Raw genomic sequence first — 16,736 nt, forward strand, 5'->3', positions numbered from 1 at the left:
CTGGCCATGAGCATGGGGAGGCTGCCTGTTGAGGATGAGGGACGGGTTGGTCCTAGTGACAGGAGACCCTGGTGCTCCCTGGGGCATCCTTCAGGTAATCCTGTTTCCTGGGGTGACTTTATTTTAATGTGCCTTAATGCACTGAACAAGCATGTGAAGGTTGTGTGATCCAGGTCTTCTTTTCTTGTGCTTCCTAGGCGATTACTCTGTGTGGTGATTGCCTAGGAGGGTGTATTGGGTGAGGAAAACCTGTCCCTCATATTGAGATATACTCTGCTTTCATAGTTTACTTTTAGCACAGTACCTTTGGCTGCATGTCAGCATTTTTTCAGTGTTTAGAGATGATTAACTTATCGGAAGGTTTCCCTGCTGGGATATATTAGTGTAGTTGACACTCTTTTCCTTTTAAAGAAGAGGAGCTGGCTTCAAGTTGGGTTTCTTTGGGATTTTTTTCTCTTCTGTGCACAGATAGCAATTATTTGTTTTCATGATGTATTAGTAACCTGCCAGAAAGTGAGAGGCCTGGATTAGGTGATTTACTTATTGCTATTAAGTAATGTAGAAAGTCAGAACCCATAACCATGAACGTGCTGGAGCACATACTCATAATCCAAACATGTTGTTCATAGCTGAGAATGATTTGTTAATCGGACTTGCCTTTTTTTTTTCCCTCTTTTCTCTTTTTTCCCTTTTCCCCCCATGTTACCTGGAGACTTTTATACCTCTTGCTATTGAGTTACCCAGAACTGTGACATAGCCCTGGCTCTCCTCCAGGCTTATGGAGAAGGAGGCGTGTGCAGTGCAGCTCAGTGCCCTTCACCAGAGGGGCAGAACATTTAGGGACCTGTGACCAGGTCAGGCAAGAAACTCCCAGGTGGTAGGCTGGATGGCACCCAGGAGCCGTGGTGATAGCCAAAAGCAAGCCCTTTCCATGCCTTCAGTAGGGCAGGAGTGGAAGTTTCCCATGTGGGAATGAGCTTCTGCTGCTAACTGGAGCCAGCACTGGGGTTTTGAGACCTGTGTGTCAAGAGTGCTTCTCCCTTAGATCTGGCCCCTCAGATCAATAATGCAGGACAATTAATCAATGTTAGTGTAGGAGAATTAATCAATGTTTAATGTTTTCGAATCATTGCACAGCTACTCAGTAATGACATGGATAATCTGTCCCCAGCTGTTCTGTGGATTTCGGCACTGGTTTTCCCTTTTGCTCTGAAGAGGCTGAATTCCTGGGGCTTTTTCCAGTTATGCAGGTTTGGGATTTGCTGTGTGAAAACAACCCTGCCTTGAGTTTGGCTTTTTATTTACCTGAAGAGGCTTTCCTGCTGGAGAAGCTGCTTAAAACCTCAGAGAGCTGATGGTTGCCTACTACTTACTTGAGGCCACTAGTAGTCAGTGAGCTCTCACGGTGTTTTCTCCCTCTGTAGGTGATATATTAGGGCTGATTATCTTCCTTTGCAGGATAAATCATGGGGTAGAAAAACAGCAAACAGCAACAGTAATGAAGAAATCGATACGTTATTCTTCACCTCTATCTATTATACATAACTCCTCCTTATCTCATAAAATTCCTAATGGAAAAAATGGGATTCTTTCTGAAGATGTTCTGCTTTCAGCAGGGGCTGAAATCCTGTTTTCTCAATTGTAATGAAACAGTTTTAGAGTGTTGCTGTTTAACAGTTCTTGAGTGTTTCACTTGCTTTTCATGTTGAGGTTTGAGGTTTTATATATATAGATACATACACACACACACTTCCTAGAGCAGTACTTAATTCTCGATCCTCCCTTGTGAGTTTTTCAGATTGTATGGATTACATGTTTAGGGAATGGCTTGTTGTAGCTCTTCTAGGTTGTCCATACTGCCTCTTACAATCTCTTCCCTCTCTAAGTCTCCATTCTTATGCCTCTTTTAGGAGAAGCAGCATATTCCCCTCTTCCTGAAATATTTCATTTTAAAATCTGTCAAAGGATGATGGAGTGGTGCTCAGTTATGAGTAACTATTGTTTTCCTCTTCTCATTTCACTTAGATTTTTTTTAACTCATTTGTTGGGAGGATGTAGGTTTGTTGTTGTTTTATTCTTTTTTTTAAACTGATTTTACTGTAAAATTTCATCTTTATTTTTCCTCCTAAAGCCATACAACGTGTATCCATCTCACTAATTAAAGCTTTTCTGTCCTTCTGTTTATTAGGGAAAGGTCCTTAATTACACTATCGATTGAATTTTGCATGACTATTTTGTACTCTTACTTTCATGTGGATTAGACCTTAGCAATGTTGAAAAATAGAATTTGTCTAAACCAACCTGATAGATCTTTGGCAAAAGGATGTTGGTTGTTGTACACTTGAAGTGACAGGAAGTGACCACAGGTCTTCCATTCCTTCTAAGGAGAGCATCCGTCATACACAACAGTTCATCAATTCTTATTTCTATTGCAAAGATGGTACCCATTGCAATATATTAATTAGCCCGCTGCTACTGCAACTTGGTCCTACTGAGTGAAGCTGAAAGTGGTTGACAGTTCTGTACTCCAGAGGAAAATTAAAAAATGGGCCATGAATTCTCTTCAGGCATGGATAACAAAGCCAAATCCAAAACAGTAAGGGGGTATCCTTATGTCAATATAATATCCCTTTTGTTGGTTATCACTGGGCTAAACTGAAATGTTGGAAAAGGGAGAGGAGTTTTCGGCATACACAAAACTAAGGGGAAGCCTTTGGTACACTAATATATGTCAGTTGCTGCTATTGCAGGTTTCAGAGAGCGAGGTATGAACGAGGAAAAGCAGATAAAAATTCTGTTTAACTACCATGCATAAAAATTGATCTTAAGTTATTACTGTTTTCTTCACGTTCATAGCATGGCCGGACCCCACTGCATCTTGCTGCCCACAAGGGTCATCTCCACGTTGTCCGGGTTTTGTTGAAGGCAGGTTGTGACCTGGATATTCAGGATGATGTAAGTAGATACAACCTTCTTGCTTGGGTGGAGGGGAAAAGGTAATTTGCAAGTAGCAGTAGACTGTCACTTCTTTGAAGTAGGATGAAATGAAAACAAAATGTTTCTCTATTTTCTGATATGGAGACATAAAACTGCATGGGAGACAATGTAAAATAGAGTGGTTTTCAGTGAATAGCTTGGTCCTCTTGCTCAAGCTGCTGAGCTTTATGAGAGCTCTGGTTGTGTCAGGCAGGTGTAAGTAGCAGTGAAAGTCATTATCTGTCACTTGGTGTAGGAGTGAAATAAGAGCTCACTGTACTCTGTGGGAACCCACTGGAGGACATCAGGCAGGAGACGTGATCTGTTGTGATGTTTGCTTGAAGTAGAAGATGCTTTTGTGTAGACACATACTGCAGCAAATAGAATATTGAGCAGTTGCCTGGAGCACTGTGCAGTGTCACAGGGAAATCATCCTGTTGGCAGCTGTGCTCGACGTGGGGATGGTCAAATCTGTGAGGCTGTTGTGTGGTGAAGCAGTAGCGCAATGAAAACAGCTTTGAATTTAGCAAATGGTAGTTTGTCTTCATTTGGTAAAATATGTAAGTTATTGGAATTTCTCAGTTTTCTGTAAGTATAGTTTTGATCTTGGACGAGGCTTAAAGGCACATTGGAGTGACTAGTAACACAGTTTTAGTTACCTCACTGTGATGAACAAAGGTGTAGGCTGAAATGCACAACATCAGTTGAATAACCACGAAACCATGACTTCTTCAGACTCATTGCTAACTTCTCATAGTATGCTGGAACAAGTTTGAGGAAGGGTTGCTTTTGTTCCGCCTGTAGTAAGTAAAATGAAGAGTCTTCAAAGGACCTAGAGGTCCAAAGGTAGTTTGTAGAAGCACTTGTATGGCTACTAAAAATACACTAGAAATGTCTAGGTGCCTTTTGAAAATCCCCTTAGGCATTTATTTGCATCTAGAGAGTCTTAAATGTCTGTAGAAATTGTAAGACTGGTTTCCTTCTCTGCCTGAGTAGCTTCCCTGTGAGATGGGAGCAGTCTTTCTGACAAGCTTAGGACTGGGGTACGGGTGCAGCCAGCTTGCTACTGGGAATCTTGTTTTTCTAGGAAGAAACTTTGCTTCCTGTGCTCTTTATTCTTTCCCTATGCCCATCTGTGAAATGGAGCAGATTTGCAAGTGTAATGTGAGTATCAGTTTATACAGATGTATCCTGAGTATGTTTTTTGACTTCTCCCTGCAAAAATGATTCATCAGGTATTTAGGAGAAATTGCAGGTAGTTTACAAGTACTGTCAGAGAAAAGCAAGCTGCTGCTCTAAGAATGGAAGAGCTTCCACCAATTTGGTCAAAATGAATTTCTGTGAAAACTATTTTTTGAGTAAGTCTGGGTTTTTTGTAATCCTCTAGTAATAAAATCTAGGCTGTTTATATGTAAATGTGATGGCCATAATGGAGAAACAGTAAATCAGTGTATAGCATCGTTTTGGTTTAGCAGAGTCTTGCACTGGAGAAGTGCATAGCTTGTAGAAGCCCTATTTCACTTGCCTTGCAAGCTTTGCAGGGGCTTTGTTCATAGCAACTGCATACCGCTTCTAAATGTGGTGACTAATCTGAACAGAATAGATGCATGCTTGATTCACAGATGCTGTTTCTTTAAAATGTATTTAGATTTTAGCTCTGTATTTTGTGCTAGTAATTTGGTTGGGGTTGAGGAGAGCCTCAGGAGTTGCAGAGTCTCAGTATGTGTGGATTTGTCTTAGAAGAAGGGGAAGGCTAAAACTTCAAGTGAAGATTTTTGCTTGTGAAAGGTATTAACTAAAATATTTCTGCTTTCCTTTTACATAGGTCTTCAAAAGGGTTCTATATTTTTTGTTTAAACTCGTAAAATTAATTTTTACTCTTTATTTATGCCCCACAGAATGTATCTGTATTCTATTTTAGTTGACATCTGTTGATGATGCCTTTGGTCCCTTTTACTGTGTGCTTATTTGGCAGTGAGGGCATCTTAGTTTCAATGTTGATTAACATCTATATGTTTAATTGCTCTTTTTCAGGAATACAGATTTAGGTTCAAAGATTAAATAACTCATAAGAGTGGGGGGGTATAATATTTAATTGAAAAATACATTACTTAGTTGATTTTTGTCTGTGGCATTGTTGTGATAACATCTCCAGTTTCTAAAATGCTGATTTAGATTTTATTTTTCTAAATAACAAGAGAAACGTAAGCACATTTTGTGTTGGAGTTGACTCTCTGGCTAATGAATGAATGCAAGACTAACTTTTAATCTGCCACATGATAAGCAGAAACGTGTTGGAAGTTGCTACCTGTTGTGGAGAGATTAAAACACTCACTTCATGTTCTACAGATAAATTCTTTAACCCACGGTAAGAGCCGTAAGAATTAGTTGAAGAATGACCTCCAGTGGCCTGGAGTGGGATTATTATGAATTTCAGCCGGTGGAGTCCAGCTCTGTAGAGTACGCCACCCCGGGAGCTAACTCCTTCCTTCTCCCTGCCAATACTGAAAAGTCTTACTGGGATCCCAATGCTATCTCTGAATGGTCAATGAGCATCCACACAGCACACACCTCAGAAATAGTCAAGGAGAAAGTTGTGCCGGTGAAGGAAATCAAGGATGAAAAAGATAAGAAAAACCAGAAGAGAAAGGCTAGGAAAGAACCTAGAAGATCAGAAAGAGAGAAGGAGGTTAGAAACCTTGTACATCAACCCTGCCTTGAGCTTGATGTCTCGCTTGGCTGCATGCTGCAAAACCTTGGCCCGATGGTCTGGCATGGCTGAGCTCTTCTGTGGTGCATGACTGCATGGCAGGCTTTGTGCTGGGTGCTCTACAGCAGGTCTCCTGCCCTCTATGTGCTCTCTGGGAAAACAAGTTGATTTAAAATACAGGCCTGAGGCCCCGAAACTTCCTTTCTGGAAGCTCCAGTTTAAGAAGCAGAAAATGAATTTCACATGGAACAGGAACCTGTGGTTCATAATGGTTTCTAGCTGAATATAAATATGCAGAGTGGCTTATTCCTGTACTCCCGTTCCAGTCCATTCAAGCTGTAATCTGTTTCATTTGTAATTTTTTTTTCATGCCTTGATCACTTCTGCTGGTCATGCATCATCATTGATCATTCAGAGTGAAGTAGTTCTTACTGTGTGTCATGATGACTGCTTCTCTTCAGCAGAGGAGGAGGAGAGCAGCGCAGTGACACTGGGGAACACTAGAGCACATGATTCAATTGTCTTTGTGTCAGCTGCTTCAAAACGCCCATGTATGCTTGGATGCTCCTGAGAGGATTTAATGCTTGGCTGTATTTTGAACTTTCCAACATGAATTTAGTGGTTTGATTTCATAGTATAAGACTTTGCAAGTGCCATCGAGCACTTTGTACTGGGGATTGAAGGCATGAGTTTTGGCTGGTTATTTTGGTGCAATTCTCCTGTAGCAAGACAGGTTTTTCTTAGATTTCTGCAAACATGCAAAGACAATGAGGAGGCAAAGTGTGACCCTGGAGAGGGGCTTTAAAGGAGATGGTACAATTGATGGATGTTCTGCAGAATAGGAGTGTGTAGGAAAATGAAATATAGTGGTTGTAGTTTTGGGTTTGTTTTTTTGTTTTAAATCAGAGGAAGAGGTAATATGTATTACAAACTGGTGTAAACCAAATCTCATCAGATTTGGGCAGTAGAGTCTATAATAGAGACTCCAATACCCAGGATTGCTGGCAGAAAGTGGAACAGCTCCCTGAAACCCCTTTGTAAGTTGTGTCATTTCCCTTCCCTTGGGGTGAACTTCAGATGTAAAATAGATGCCTACCCAGTTCCCCGGAGCCTGGTTGCAGTGGTTGTATCCACTGCTTTAATTTAGTCAGTAAATGAGGAAACTCGAGGAGGTAATTGCAAACACCGGGACACTGAGCAAGCGCCCCCAGCCTAACCAACACAGAACTGCTACAGTAAAGGGTAGCTCCATAGTCAGTGGAGGTCAGGATCCATGTGTCTGCCTTTCTTCAGGAGCCACAGCTTGCAACCCTCCCTTGAAAGCAGGTGTTTAAGCTCTCTGTACAAAGCACGGTTTCACACTTTGGAAATGTACTTGCTGATGCTGGGCCTTGCTGTGCAATAGACCCGTTATAGGTAGAGCTGTCAGGATGTGCAGTCCCACATCCTATGCAGCAGAGAATGCAGACTCCTATCCCAGTCTTCCAGCATCTCCCTCTCTCTAGCCCAGTGAATACCAACATGTTTCTTAAAAGTGGAGCTCTTCTGACTGAGAGCAGTGCTTTCATGGCAAGTCAAGCTGGGTGAGTACCATAACTTCTGGGTGCAGTGACCTGTGAGAGCCAAGACATCTGTGGTGTTGAAGGGAAAATGCTGGAGTTTGAGTTGCTTTCAGGGCTAGGAAGGGGATTCAGGATGCACCAGTGTAGACTTAAGTGCCTTACTTCTACCAAGCTTCACTTAAGCACCTAAGTGTCTTTGGCTTCAGGCCACACCTGCATTTAGTCAGGCTGTTGTATCTATCAAGGTCACATTTGTGTGACACAGCAGAGGTGTTATCTCTCTCCATTGCTACTGAGCTGCTCTCTGTTCCTAAGGAATAAATAACCTACAAATAGCATCATAAATTGTGCCCAACATAATAGTCTGGGCAGTTAATACACAGTTACTGGTGTAATTACACTCTGAGCCTCTGCAGCAGCCCCCTAATGCCTTGCTAAAGGTAGAACTCCGATGAGTGCTTTCAGAGACAGTTATTTTAGCAGTTAATAAAAAGAGTCAGTGATTGCACTGTCTGAAAATTCACACTGTGAAAAATGTCATTGGTTTTCTCTGACTCCATAAGAGACAAGACTGGGGTTTGCTCCTCTGCTGCAGGGAAGGCAAGGTAGGTTAGAAACACAATGGAGCCAGTGGGGTTATTTATAGGTGGGCTGCGCTGTCTGTGGCTGAGTGCTCAGTGACTCACACACAGAGGCCATCCACGGTCTGGTGGCTCAGCTTCCATGGCACCTTAAGCAGTTTAAGGTTCTTGTGTGTGATGAGGTCCAAGGGAATGGTTCACCAGTTCCTGCCCTGCTGGCTGAAGGGCCTGAGGGTGGTAGGGACCTTCTCCAGGACATTGATAACTGCCATGTCTTCACGGGGAGGAGCCTTGCAGCAGGTGAGGCAGAGTTTGAGATGCCCTTTGACACTCCTTGTTACTTGGATGAGGTATTTATTTAGCTGGTCAGGGTGCTGGTTGGATCTTATTCTTAGATGCTTGGCTTTCACTGTACTTGCATAAAGAGGATGTCAGCACCAACGCTCACACCTTGGTCAGGAAGCCCCTGAGCCTGCCATCTGTGGGAGTTGTTTCCCTTCACCTGCGATCTGTGGGACTTGTTTCCCTTCACCTGCCTGAGCTTCCATTCTGGGGACCAGAATATAGTATGAGACAAAGCCTGGGCATGGCTGAAGCTGTCCCTGTGTTGCTCTGCAGTCCCAGTGAGTGGTCCCCCAGCACATGAGCAAGGCTCCGAAAAGGAGCAGTGAGGTGTGCTTCCTGCTTTCCAAATATGTGCTTTTTTTTAGTTTAACTGAGGTGCCGTTAGAAGTAGCTGTTGTATTGACAAACCCCAAAAAGCTGAATGGCCTTTGACTGCACTGCAGTTACTGTGATGAAGTTCTTGTTAGCCTTTAAACTAGCCCAGCAAGAAGTCCCTTAATTATAAACTAAATCCAGTACAGTCTATTCCTGCCTCTAGTTTGGTTTTCTCCACAGTCAATTTTCCTGACTCTAAAGAAGTAGGAACCAACCGTTCACTGTTCAGGCTCTATCCATCACATTGGCAGATGTCATCTTGTTTTAGTCTTTATTATAATATTTTCTGGAGGTTTGCTGGTGCAGCAATGCCAGTTGGCAGGGATAGGTTGATGGATTACTTTCCACTTCGTGGTAGTCAGCTAAAATGACCTTTGCACTGTCCACATTACCCATTGCTGCAGTAGCTACTGTCATCGGTACCATGTATTAGCAAAAAAAAGGTTATAAGTACTTTCCCAGCTTGTTAGCAAGCAGATTTCTGTGTAGGAATAGTTACTGGAAACTGGCACTTGCACTTATGAGATGGTATATTTTGGACATTTTCCATAACGTGTTGGTTAGCTTTAAATGTGGAACAGATACACAGGTTCAGAGAACTTGCAGTGTTGTCAATTTTCCAATACTTTGTGTTTGTCTGAAAGTCCCAGTTCCTGTGACATTTACTATCTTTGTTTGAAATCTCTTAAAACACATTTCCAGTCTTAATAGGGGCAAGAACAAAAATAAGAGTCTGTGACCTCTAGAGACAACACGGACATAGCAAGTTTAAACAAAAATCCTTCAACACAATTTTTTAAAAGCAACTTCATGATTATAAGCCAATTTAATGGTTTACTGGGGGGGAGGGGGTTGGCATTTGAGGGGTTACTGAAAGGTTGTGGTTGGCAATGCTAATTTTCCTTTATGGATTAATAACTATTTTGCTGTCATTAGCACAAAAGAAGCCCACCAAGAGCGATTTTAAAGTCAGCTGTTAATTGCCTTTGAGAACAAATTATTCAAATTATCCAGTTAAGATGTGCAGACTGTAGGACAGAAAATACAGAAATTTCTCTAGTTTTAGTATTCAGTATAATGTGGCGTCATCTGATAAAGATTTGTAGCAGAGAACTTTTGAACCTATTTAGGGCTAGCTTCCTGCAAGCTTTTCTTCCTCAGGATACACTGCATATCTCTGCCCTCTGTGGATTTTGGTGAGCATTATCTAGATCAGCAGAAGAGGATTGAATTCATACTCTGTTTATTCATCCCCAAAAAAGGGGGATGTGTGCAGCTTTGAAGCTAAGTCTTTGTGCCTGGACTCAGGCTGTGCTTCAGCATTGGAGGTTCAAAGTATCTTCAGAGGAAAGCCAAGGCCGGTTGTTGTGGCAGCAGTGGAGCTACTGCAGCTCATTTTTCCACTGGTTGGTGTCTTACATGCTGCTGCATAAATCTTCTATTCCCTCTCTTTTATCATGGTCTCACCAACATGCGCATAAAAATGTATGGATAACCCCATATAGGTAGGGCCAGTAGTTCGTGTCTCTTCAGTCTTCAGGTTCTGAAGATTAATCTTGGGCTCTATAGCTCAGCGAATGAGTTCAGCAGTTGTTAGGGGGGCAATAGGTGGGCAGTCAAACAAGATGACTGCATCAGCATCACTTCTTTTGGAAGCTTGGCTGTAAAGGAAATAAACCAATGTAAGAAGCTTGCTTGTTGCTGTTATGTGGCCAGTCAATGAGAAATGAAAGTCATTTGGACCTCAAGATGCTCAGTTGCTTGAAGCTGATGGGTCTTGCAGTTGTGGTCTTCATCATAAAATTGCCTCAACTCTTAGCCCTAATTAGTAAACTCATCAGAGGTGCTAAAGCAACCACTCTCATCTCATGCTCCTTATCCTAAGCAGGGCTAATGGAGCAGTCAGAGCCAAAACAGGAGAGCCTCATCCAGTTAGTGAAAGTACTGGAGAATCATTATGATGAGTTACGGCAGCCTGCAATTCCCTTTAGTTCCGTACAGATACTGTTGATTATTAGACACGTTGTGCCAAATGTGTTAGATTCAGTGCCTTCTAATACTACCATGGTTTTAGTGCCCTTCAAACCTGTATATGGGATTGTGATGACTTGCAAACTTCTCTAAGCAGTTGGTTTGTAGTTCTCTAATACTTTCAATAAATTCATTAATCTTAGAAACTTTAATGACAGTTGTTTACAAGGACTGTTTTCAAAGGCAGCTTGAGTTGAAACACAACCTGTGTTGAAGATGCAGCCCCTGTGTGTGTTGTATGGGTTTGCATTGAGTCAGAATGAGGTGGGAATGGTACTGATCACAAACTTGTTTCTTTTGCAGGGTGATCAGACAGCATTGCACCGGGCTGCTGTTGTAGGGAACACCGATATTATAGCAACTCTGATTCAAGAGGGGTGTGCTTTGGACAGACAAGACAAGGTAACGGGTGAAAGCAAAGCCCTGTAGGATGGCAGCTTTGCCAGCCAGTAAGACTAAGGTCTCAGAAACAAAGTTAAGGTTTATACTCCTGAGTAAGTATCTGATGCTTTGAAAGTAATTGGAACAGTTACACTGGAAAAACACTGTTCCATCTTTTCAATATGAATTACTGATTCATTTTTTTTTTTTATAACAGGCTGATGGGGCTTTGAGCAACCTGGTCTAGTGGAAGGTGTCCCTGCCCATGGCAGGGGAGTTGGAACTGGATGAACTTTAAGGTCCCTTCCAACCCAAACTGTTCTATGATTCTATGGTAGTTTTTAGTTTAAGAGTCTGTTCTCAGCTCCTTAAGGGAGAAATTAATGTACAACCATACTGTGCCCTACTTAAACACTGCACAGTTTCCCTTGACTATCCTAGAAACTGACAATCCCAGGCTGTAAATTTAGTTGTGGAGTAAATATAACCAATTCCAAGATTCAAATGAAAGAAACAATATTTTTACCCTCTTGTAAAAATGAAATAGAAAATAAACTGGTACGAAAGGAAAATGGTTTTATTTGTAAAGAGAGCAGCGGGGTGTGCAGCTGCTGAGCTCTGAATGTAACATTACTCTGAGTGTGGTGGACACAGGACGCTAACCTTCTCCTTGTGTGTGTGCTCTGCAGGATGGGAACACTGCTCTTCACGAAGCTTGTTGGCATGGATTCAGTCAGTCTGCCAAAGTGCTCGTTAAAGCAGGAGCCAACGTTCTTGCCAAGAACAAGGTGAGACCCATGCGGGAGGAGCTTTCAGTTCTAGTGTATGGTGGCTGATGCTCAGCCCTGGCAATGTGTGGCCATGGCATTTCTCAGTAGGTGGGGACTACTGAGTGGGATTCTTTTTCTTCTTTTTTTGCATTTATTATGCCTGGATGGTTCCTCCACAGGCATTGGGGAGTTCATATTTTGACAGCTGAGGCAGAGGGAACTCAATAGCACATTGAATGATACATTAATTACAGCTGAGGAATGCTGCAATTCCTGTGGAAGTCTCCATGGTGTTCTAATTTATACCAAGCGTAGTCATTGTGCTTGGTGTGATTTAAAATGAAAATGAATTGTCCTAATAGGAAAATGGCTTTCAAAAGCCAGTATGTTTTTTGGAAATCAAACAGCCAAAGGAATGTAAGCCACATAGGGGAAAAAATAGTGTATCTTTTGTTAGAAAGTTCTTCCTAATATAATAGTGTAGACTCTTACCAAAATCCTGTAATGAACCCAGATTATGTTCCTTTTAGTATTCATGATACCTTGAGAGCAGTTTAGAGGAAAGAAGGACAGAGCCAAGGGGCTTTAGTTCCACTCTAATTGTAAAACCTGTGGAGACTTCAATTCAGTAATTCAGAAATTCATGGAAATGGCAGTAGCAGCCTGTGGTGTCAGCTGAGCTGGCGTTTGGACGACTGTGCCAGTAGGCCAGTCAGATTGCATGGTTGGCGCCATGTCCTTCGTTGCAGGTGAGAGGGCTTTGGCCTGGCTGTATGGGAACTCTGAGCATGTCTTGGTAAATGTGTCCCTGAAACAACAACTGAGAGTGGCTAGTGAAGAAAGGACAGAGCTGGTCAGAGTCTATGAGTAAAAAGGCACGTTGCCTGGGCACGGTGTTTCTGTATGTGCACATGTATACGTACAAGCATGGTCACTCTGTGGTCCATAATTACATGATCTGTGATACTGTTTTATATGTATTCCTTCTTTTATATTGTTCCAACTTCAATTTTTCTTTGTGGAATTGTTTTTGTGGTAATGTTCACCTAGATTTGTATCAAAGGTACTTCAGGAACTTCCCATGCTTGACTTTATAGTCTTGTAAACCATTATACTCCGATCTCTCAATACCTTTGTCTATGTATATATGTACATGTCTCTGCAAAGTGTGGGTTTAAGATGCAAGTCTGGTTATTGGGCATGCTCGGGTAGCAGAAGACTTAGCTTGTAGTACAGCCTATGTCAACTGGGGACAACGTGTCTTGGAAAGCACGTGCACAGAATAGCTCAGCAGGGTTGATGTCTGAAGTATGACTGGCAGACTAACACTGCATGACCAGCTCCTGTGCTGGTCTTTCATGTCTCACACACAGGGTAAGACATCCTCTCCCTTTGCATTTCACTGTTTGGGTGTTTTTTAATATACAGGATCTTTTCTCAGGAGCTGCTGAAAAATGCAGGAATCGTGCATGCTTGCACACATGCTCGTGCTTCTACCCCTTTTGATTTCAAGGCAGATGAAGAGTTTTACTCTGTCTAATCCCAGAATGTTTTCTCTGGTCTCTCAAATTCTTATGTTATTGATGACTACACAGAAACTTTCAGACACCAGGGCTGAGTGCCATAGGCAGGATCATGCTATACACAGGCTGTTGACTTAAACCTGAGCATCATGCCATTTTTGGCTGGCTGGGACAGATACAGGCTGTTAGACTTGTCAAACGCTGCTAAGCAGCAGGAGGTGGGAGGGATTTGAGACTGTATATTCTGTAACTCCTGGTTGATATGTCCTGGGAACGCTTGTACAGATGCACTTCTTGCAGCACAGCACCTAGACCACAGTGTATGTAAGGGCGATGCAATTGAAGATGACTCCCATCTTCAATTGCCTGGCTGGCCTCTGCCTTGAAGTGAAATGCAGAGGCCTGACAGAACACCTAGGACTTTAAAGGCAAGTTTTAAAAGCATTTCAGGCAGGCATTTGAAGAAGGGACAACGCATAGGGAATGCACCTGGGTAGCCATATTCCTCCTGTGCAGCAGTCACCCTGGAGATGCGATTTACTTTCAGTCAAGTTGGCTTAATGAAACTCTTCTGCTGTGGTAGATCATCCTGTTAGATCAGTTGTAGCCTTCTTTGTAGATCCTCCATCAGTCTGCATGTTCTGGTGAAGATTCAGCAGACCAGTGAAGACCTTCAGACTGGTACGACTTGGATCCACTCTCCCTCTCAAGGAAGCTGAGGAGAGCCTCTTCTGTGAGCCCTGTCCCCAGGCACCAGAACCATGACTTCTCCCAGCTTAGAACTCCTTGCCCCTCAGCAACTGTACAGGACCTTTCTGCTTTCCCACCGTGGCTGACCTTCTAAACACCACATGATAAAGGCATTGCAGAGGCAATAAACCCAGGAGGGAAATAATTGACACTTAAATGCAATTTAGCTGAGAAAGAAAATGTTCATGTCTGCCACAGCTTAGAGAAACAGTCTGTAATGTGGAACTGAAGACCTAAGAATTGGCTGTTTGTAATTCAAACCCTGCAGCTTTGATCTGTGTCTTGAAAGCATGGGGAACAAGTTAAAGGACATAATCAAAGTGAACAGGCAGCATAGTAAGCATGGGAAAACTAGTCACCTGAGCTGATTTTTTTTCTAGTTCCCAGGAGCCAAAAATCCCAAGCAATTTCAGGCCAACAAAAGCCAAATGCTGCCAGAAAAACTTGTCAGACTGATAAAATGCTTCACAGTGCTAGAAAGACAATAGACAAGCAACCTCTTCTTTCATTTCTGTCCGTAAAAGCTGCATGTTTGCTCCTTTCAGGAATCTTAGCATGTGATTGTCTGGGGTTTGGGTGGCTTTTTTTTTTTAACCTTCTCATGCTGGATGGAGACTGGTGTGCTTTCTGAACATTGCAGCTTCCCGATGATAGCCTAAAATCTGCATCCTGACATGTGAGACCCCCTGGAAACTGCCTTTATTATATCCCAGATAAATAATTCACAGGATGAAGAGGGTATTTCTGTCTCCAGGTTCATTCAGTTCATATCTTTGGGAAAATAACAGCGACATTATCCTCTTCCTGGTGGGATCTTCTTGTGGGAAGAGCTGTGAGGTTTTTTTTTAATGTTCGTGTACAATTTCTAACCACGACTTTTATATTTTCCTGTGTTTCTCTAAGGCAGGTAACACCCCTCTTCACCTGGCTTGCCAGAATAGCCATTCCCAGAGCACTCGTGTTTTATTACTTGGAGGATCTCGAGCAGACCTCAAAAACAACGTGAGTTTTGAAAAGAACGTGCTCATTTTTGTGTGCCTTTGTTTTAGCTGTTACTTTAACTTTTGGGAATACTCAGAAATACTTTCAGCTGTGGTTTTTGCTATAAATGCTACTGAAAAATGCCACTAACAAACCATTGTATACATCCTGTGCAGGAATGGTTCTCATAGGACTGAACAATGTACTACTTGTATCCGTCTCTTGAGTGGGGATGGAAGGAGTCATAGGGGGTTTTGCTGTTGCACAGACTGAGACAGCTGGTCCTTTGCTGCTTTTTGAGGTCCTGATGGCCTGACTCATACACTGTTGTGCAGTTCTGCAGAAGGGTTCTTCTTTCAGAAAGATGAAAGACTTAAAAGGGGTTTTTATGCCAGACTGGTGAAAGTCTTCAGACCTGCCCCATTGAGACAGATCATGTGTACTGTGTGTCGATCTGTCATGACGTAGATGGAAGGTGACTTCAGTTTCAGACAGCTTTCCTCCTATTTTATAATGAGAAGGAAGCCAGATGTTTTTGTCCCTTGCTTGATAGCAAGGTGGGCAGAGGCACACAAAGTGAAACCCATGGGGTTCTGCTCCCAGCGCCAGCTGCGCATGTGCCACCCCTCCTGGGGATGCTGCTCTGTCCCCCGCTCCCATATTTATTCATTATGTGCAGCACCATTGAGCATCCAGACCACATTGGTTTGTGGTTCAGAAGAACAGATTTAATGTAAAAATGTAGATCAGGTTTTGTAGTGCAGGAAAGCAGCATTTTGTGATCCCAGTATTTCCCACCAGTGGTTAAAGAATTTCTACCCCCAGCTTGCCTGGGCCCAGCTCTTGCTAAATCACACACACACACACTCACACCCACTGCGATAGCAGGTTTTGTACTGCAGAGGAGACAGCATTGCTGTTCAGTGGAGGTGTGTGGCACTTGCTGCTCTCTTTGGTTTAATAGGATTGTTTCATCCTTGAATGCCTTGACAAGTGCAAGCTTTACTACTGCGATTACATGCTCAGAGCTTTGTTTCTGTTTGCAGGCAGGAGATACCTGTCTGCATGTGGCTGCTCGTTATAATCACTTGCCCATCATTAGGGTGCTGCTCAGTGCTTTCTGTTCTGTCCATGAAAAGAACCAGGTCAGTGCATGAACCTCATTGTGACTTTGTGCCCTTTGCATATGGCTAGTTGTTGGGAAGAGGGATTCCTACCCAAGTGATCCCACTTCACTCTGTGTTTCACTGTACCACCAAATGCTTTTAAGAACAGCCTTAAAGTAATAGCATAAAAGTGGTTTATTATTTTGCCATCACATTTGCATCATTTCTTTAAAGCATTGCCTATTTATGAGGTTCTGCAATCATATGTTGGTAATAGGAAGGGGGTCTGGGACGGTAGTGGCATGAGGTTAGGAGTTGGCGCACTTGGGGCCTTATCAGTTCTTAGCAGAATGGGACTGGGCAAGAGACTTGGTTGTTTTATGGGGGCCCATTTTCTCCTCTGTAACTAGGATTTAATGATCCTGTGGCCATTACAGAGACATTGTAAAGCAGAACTCACTAACATTCAGATACTATAAAAGTGCAAATTCCTCTGAATAATTTTCTTTGCTGCATTTGCAGCATGGGGAATTGAAATAACATAAAAGTGAAGAAAAAATATGCTTTAAATTCAAAGTAATGGTCAGTCTAACCTAGGATTAATCATCCATAGCTGTTTATAGAGAAGTGATTGATTTTATACCT

The 16,736-nt window shown here is 42.5% G+C and overlaps 1 protein-coding gene across 1 annotated transcript in view; it reads left to right on the plus strand.

Annotated features, from left to right (window-relative positions):
* The window catches only part of ANKRD6 (ankyrin repeat domain 6), a 95,424-nt gene that overhangs the window by 67,614 nt on the left and 11,074 nt on the right, over window positions 1-16,736 (plus strand). Inside the window, exons 6-10 of the mRNA XM_062608391.1 lie at window positions 2,857-2,955; window positions 10,884-10,982; window positions 11,651-11,749; window positions 14,908-15,006; window positions 16,032-16,130. Of these exons, the coding sequence (XP_062464375.1) occupies window positions 2,857-2,955; window positions 10,884-10,982; window positions 11,651-11,749; window positions 14,908-15,006; window positions 16,032-16,130 (495 nt within the window). The remainder of the gene's footprint in view (window positions 1-2,856; window positions 2,956-10,883; window positions 10,983-11,650; window positions 11,750-14,907; window positions 15,007-16,031; window positions 16,131-16,736) is intronic.

The sequence above is a fragment of the Pezoporus occidentalis genome, unplaced genomic scaffold (assembly GCF_034315485.1).
Source record: "Pezoporus occidentalis ecotype Australia unplaced genomic scaffold, CSIRO_AGI_Poc_V1 ctg13, whole genome shotgun sequence".
NCBI classification, from domain to species: domain Eukaryota; kingdom Metazoa; phylum Chordata; class Aves; order Psittaciformes; family Psittacidae; genus Pezoporus; species Pezoporus occidentalis.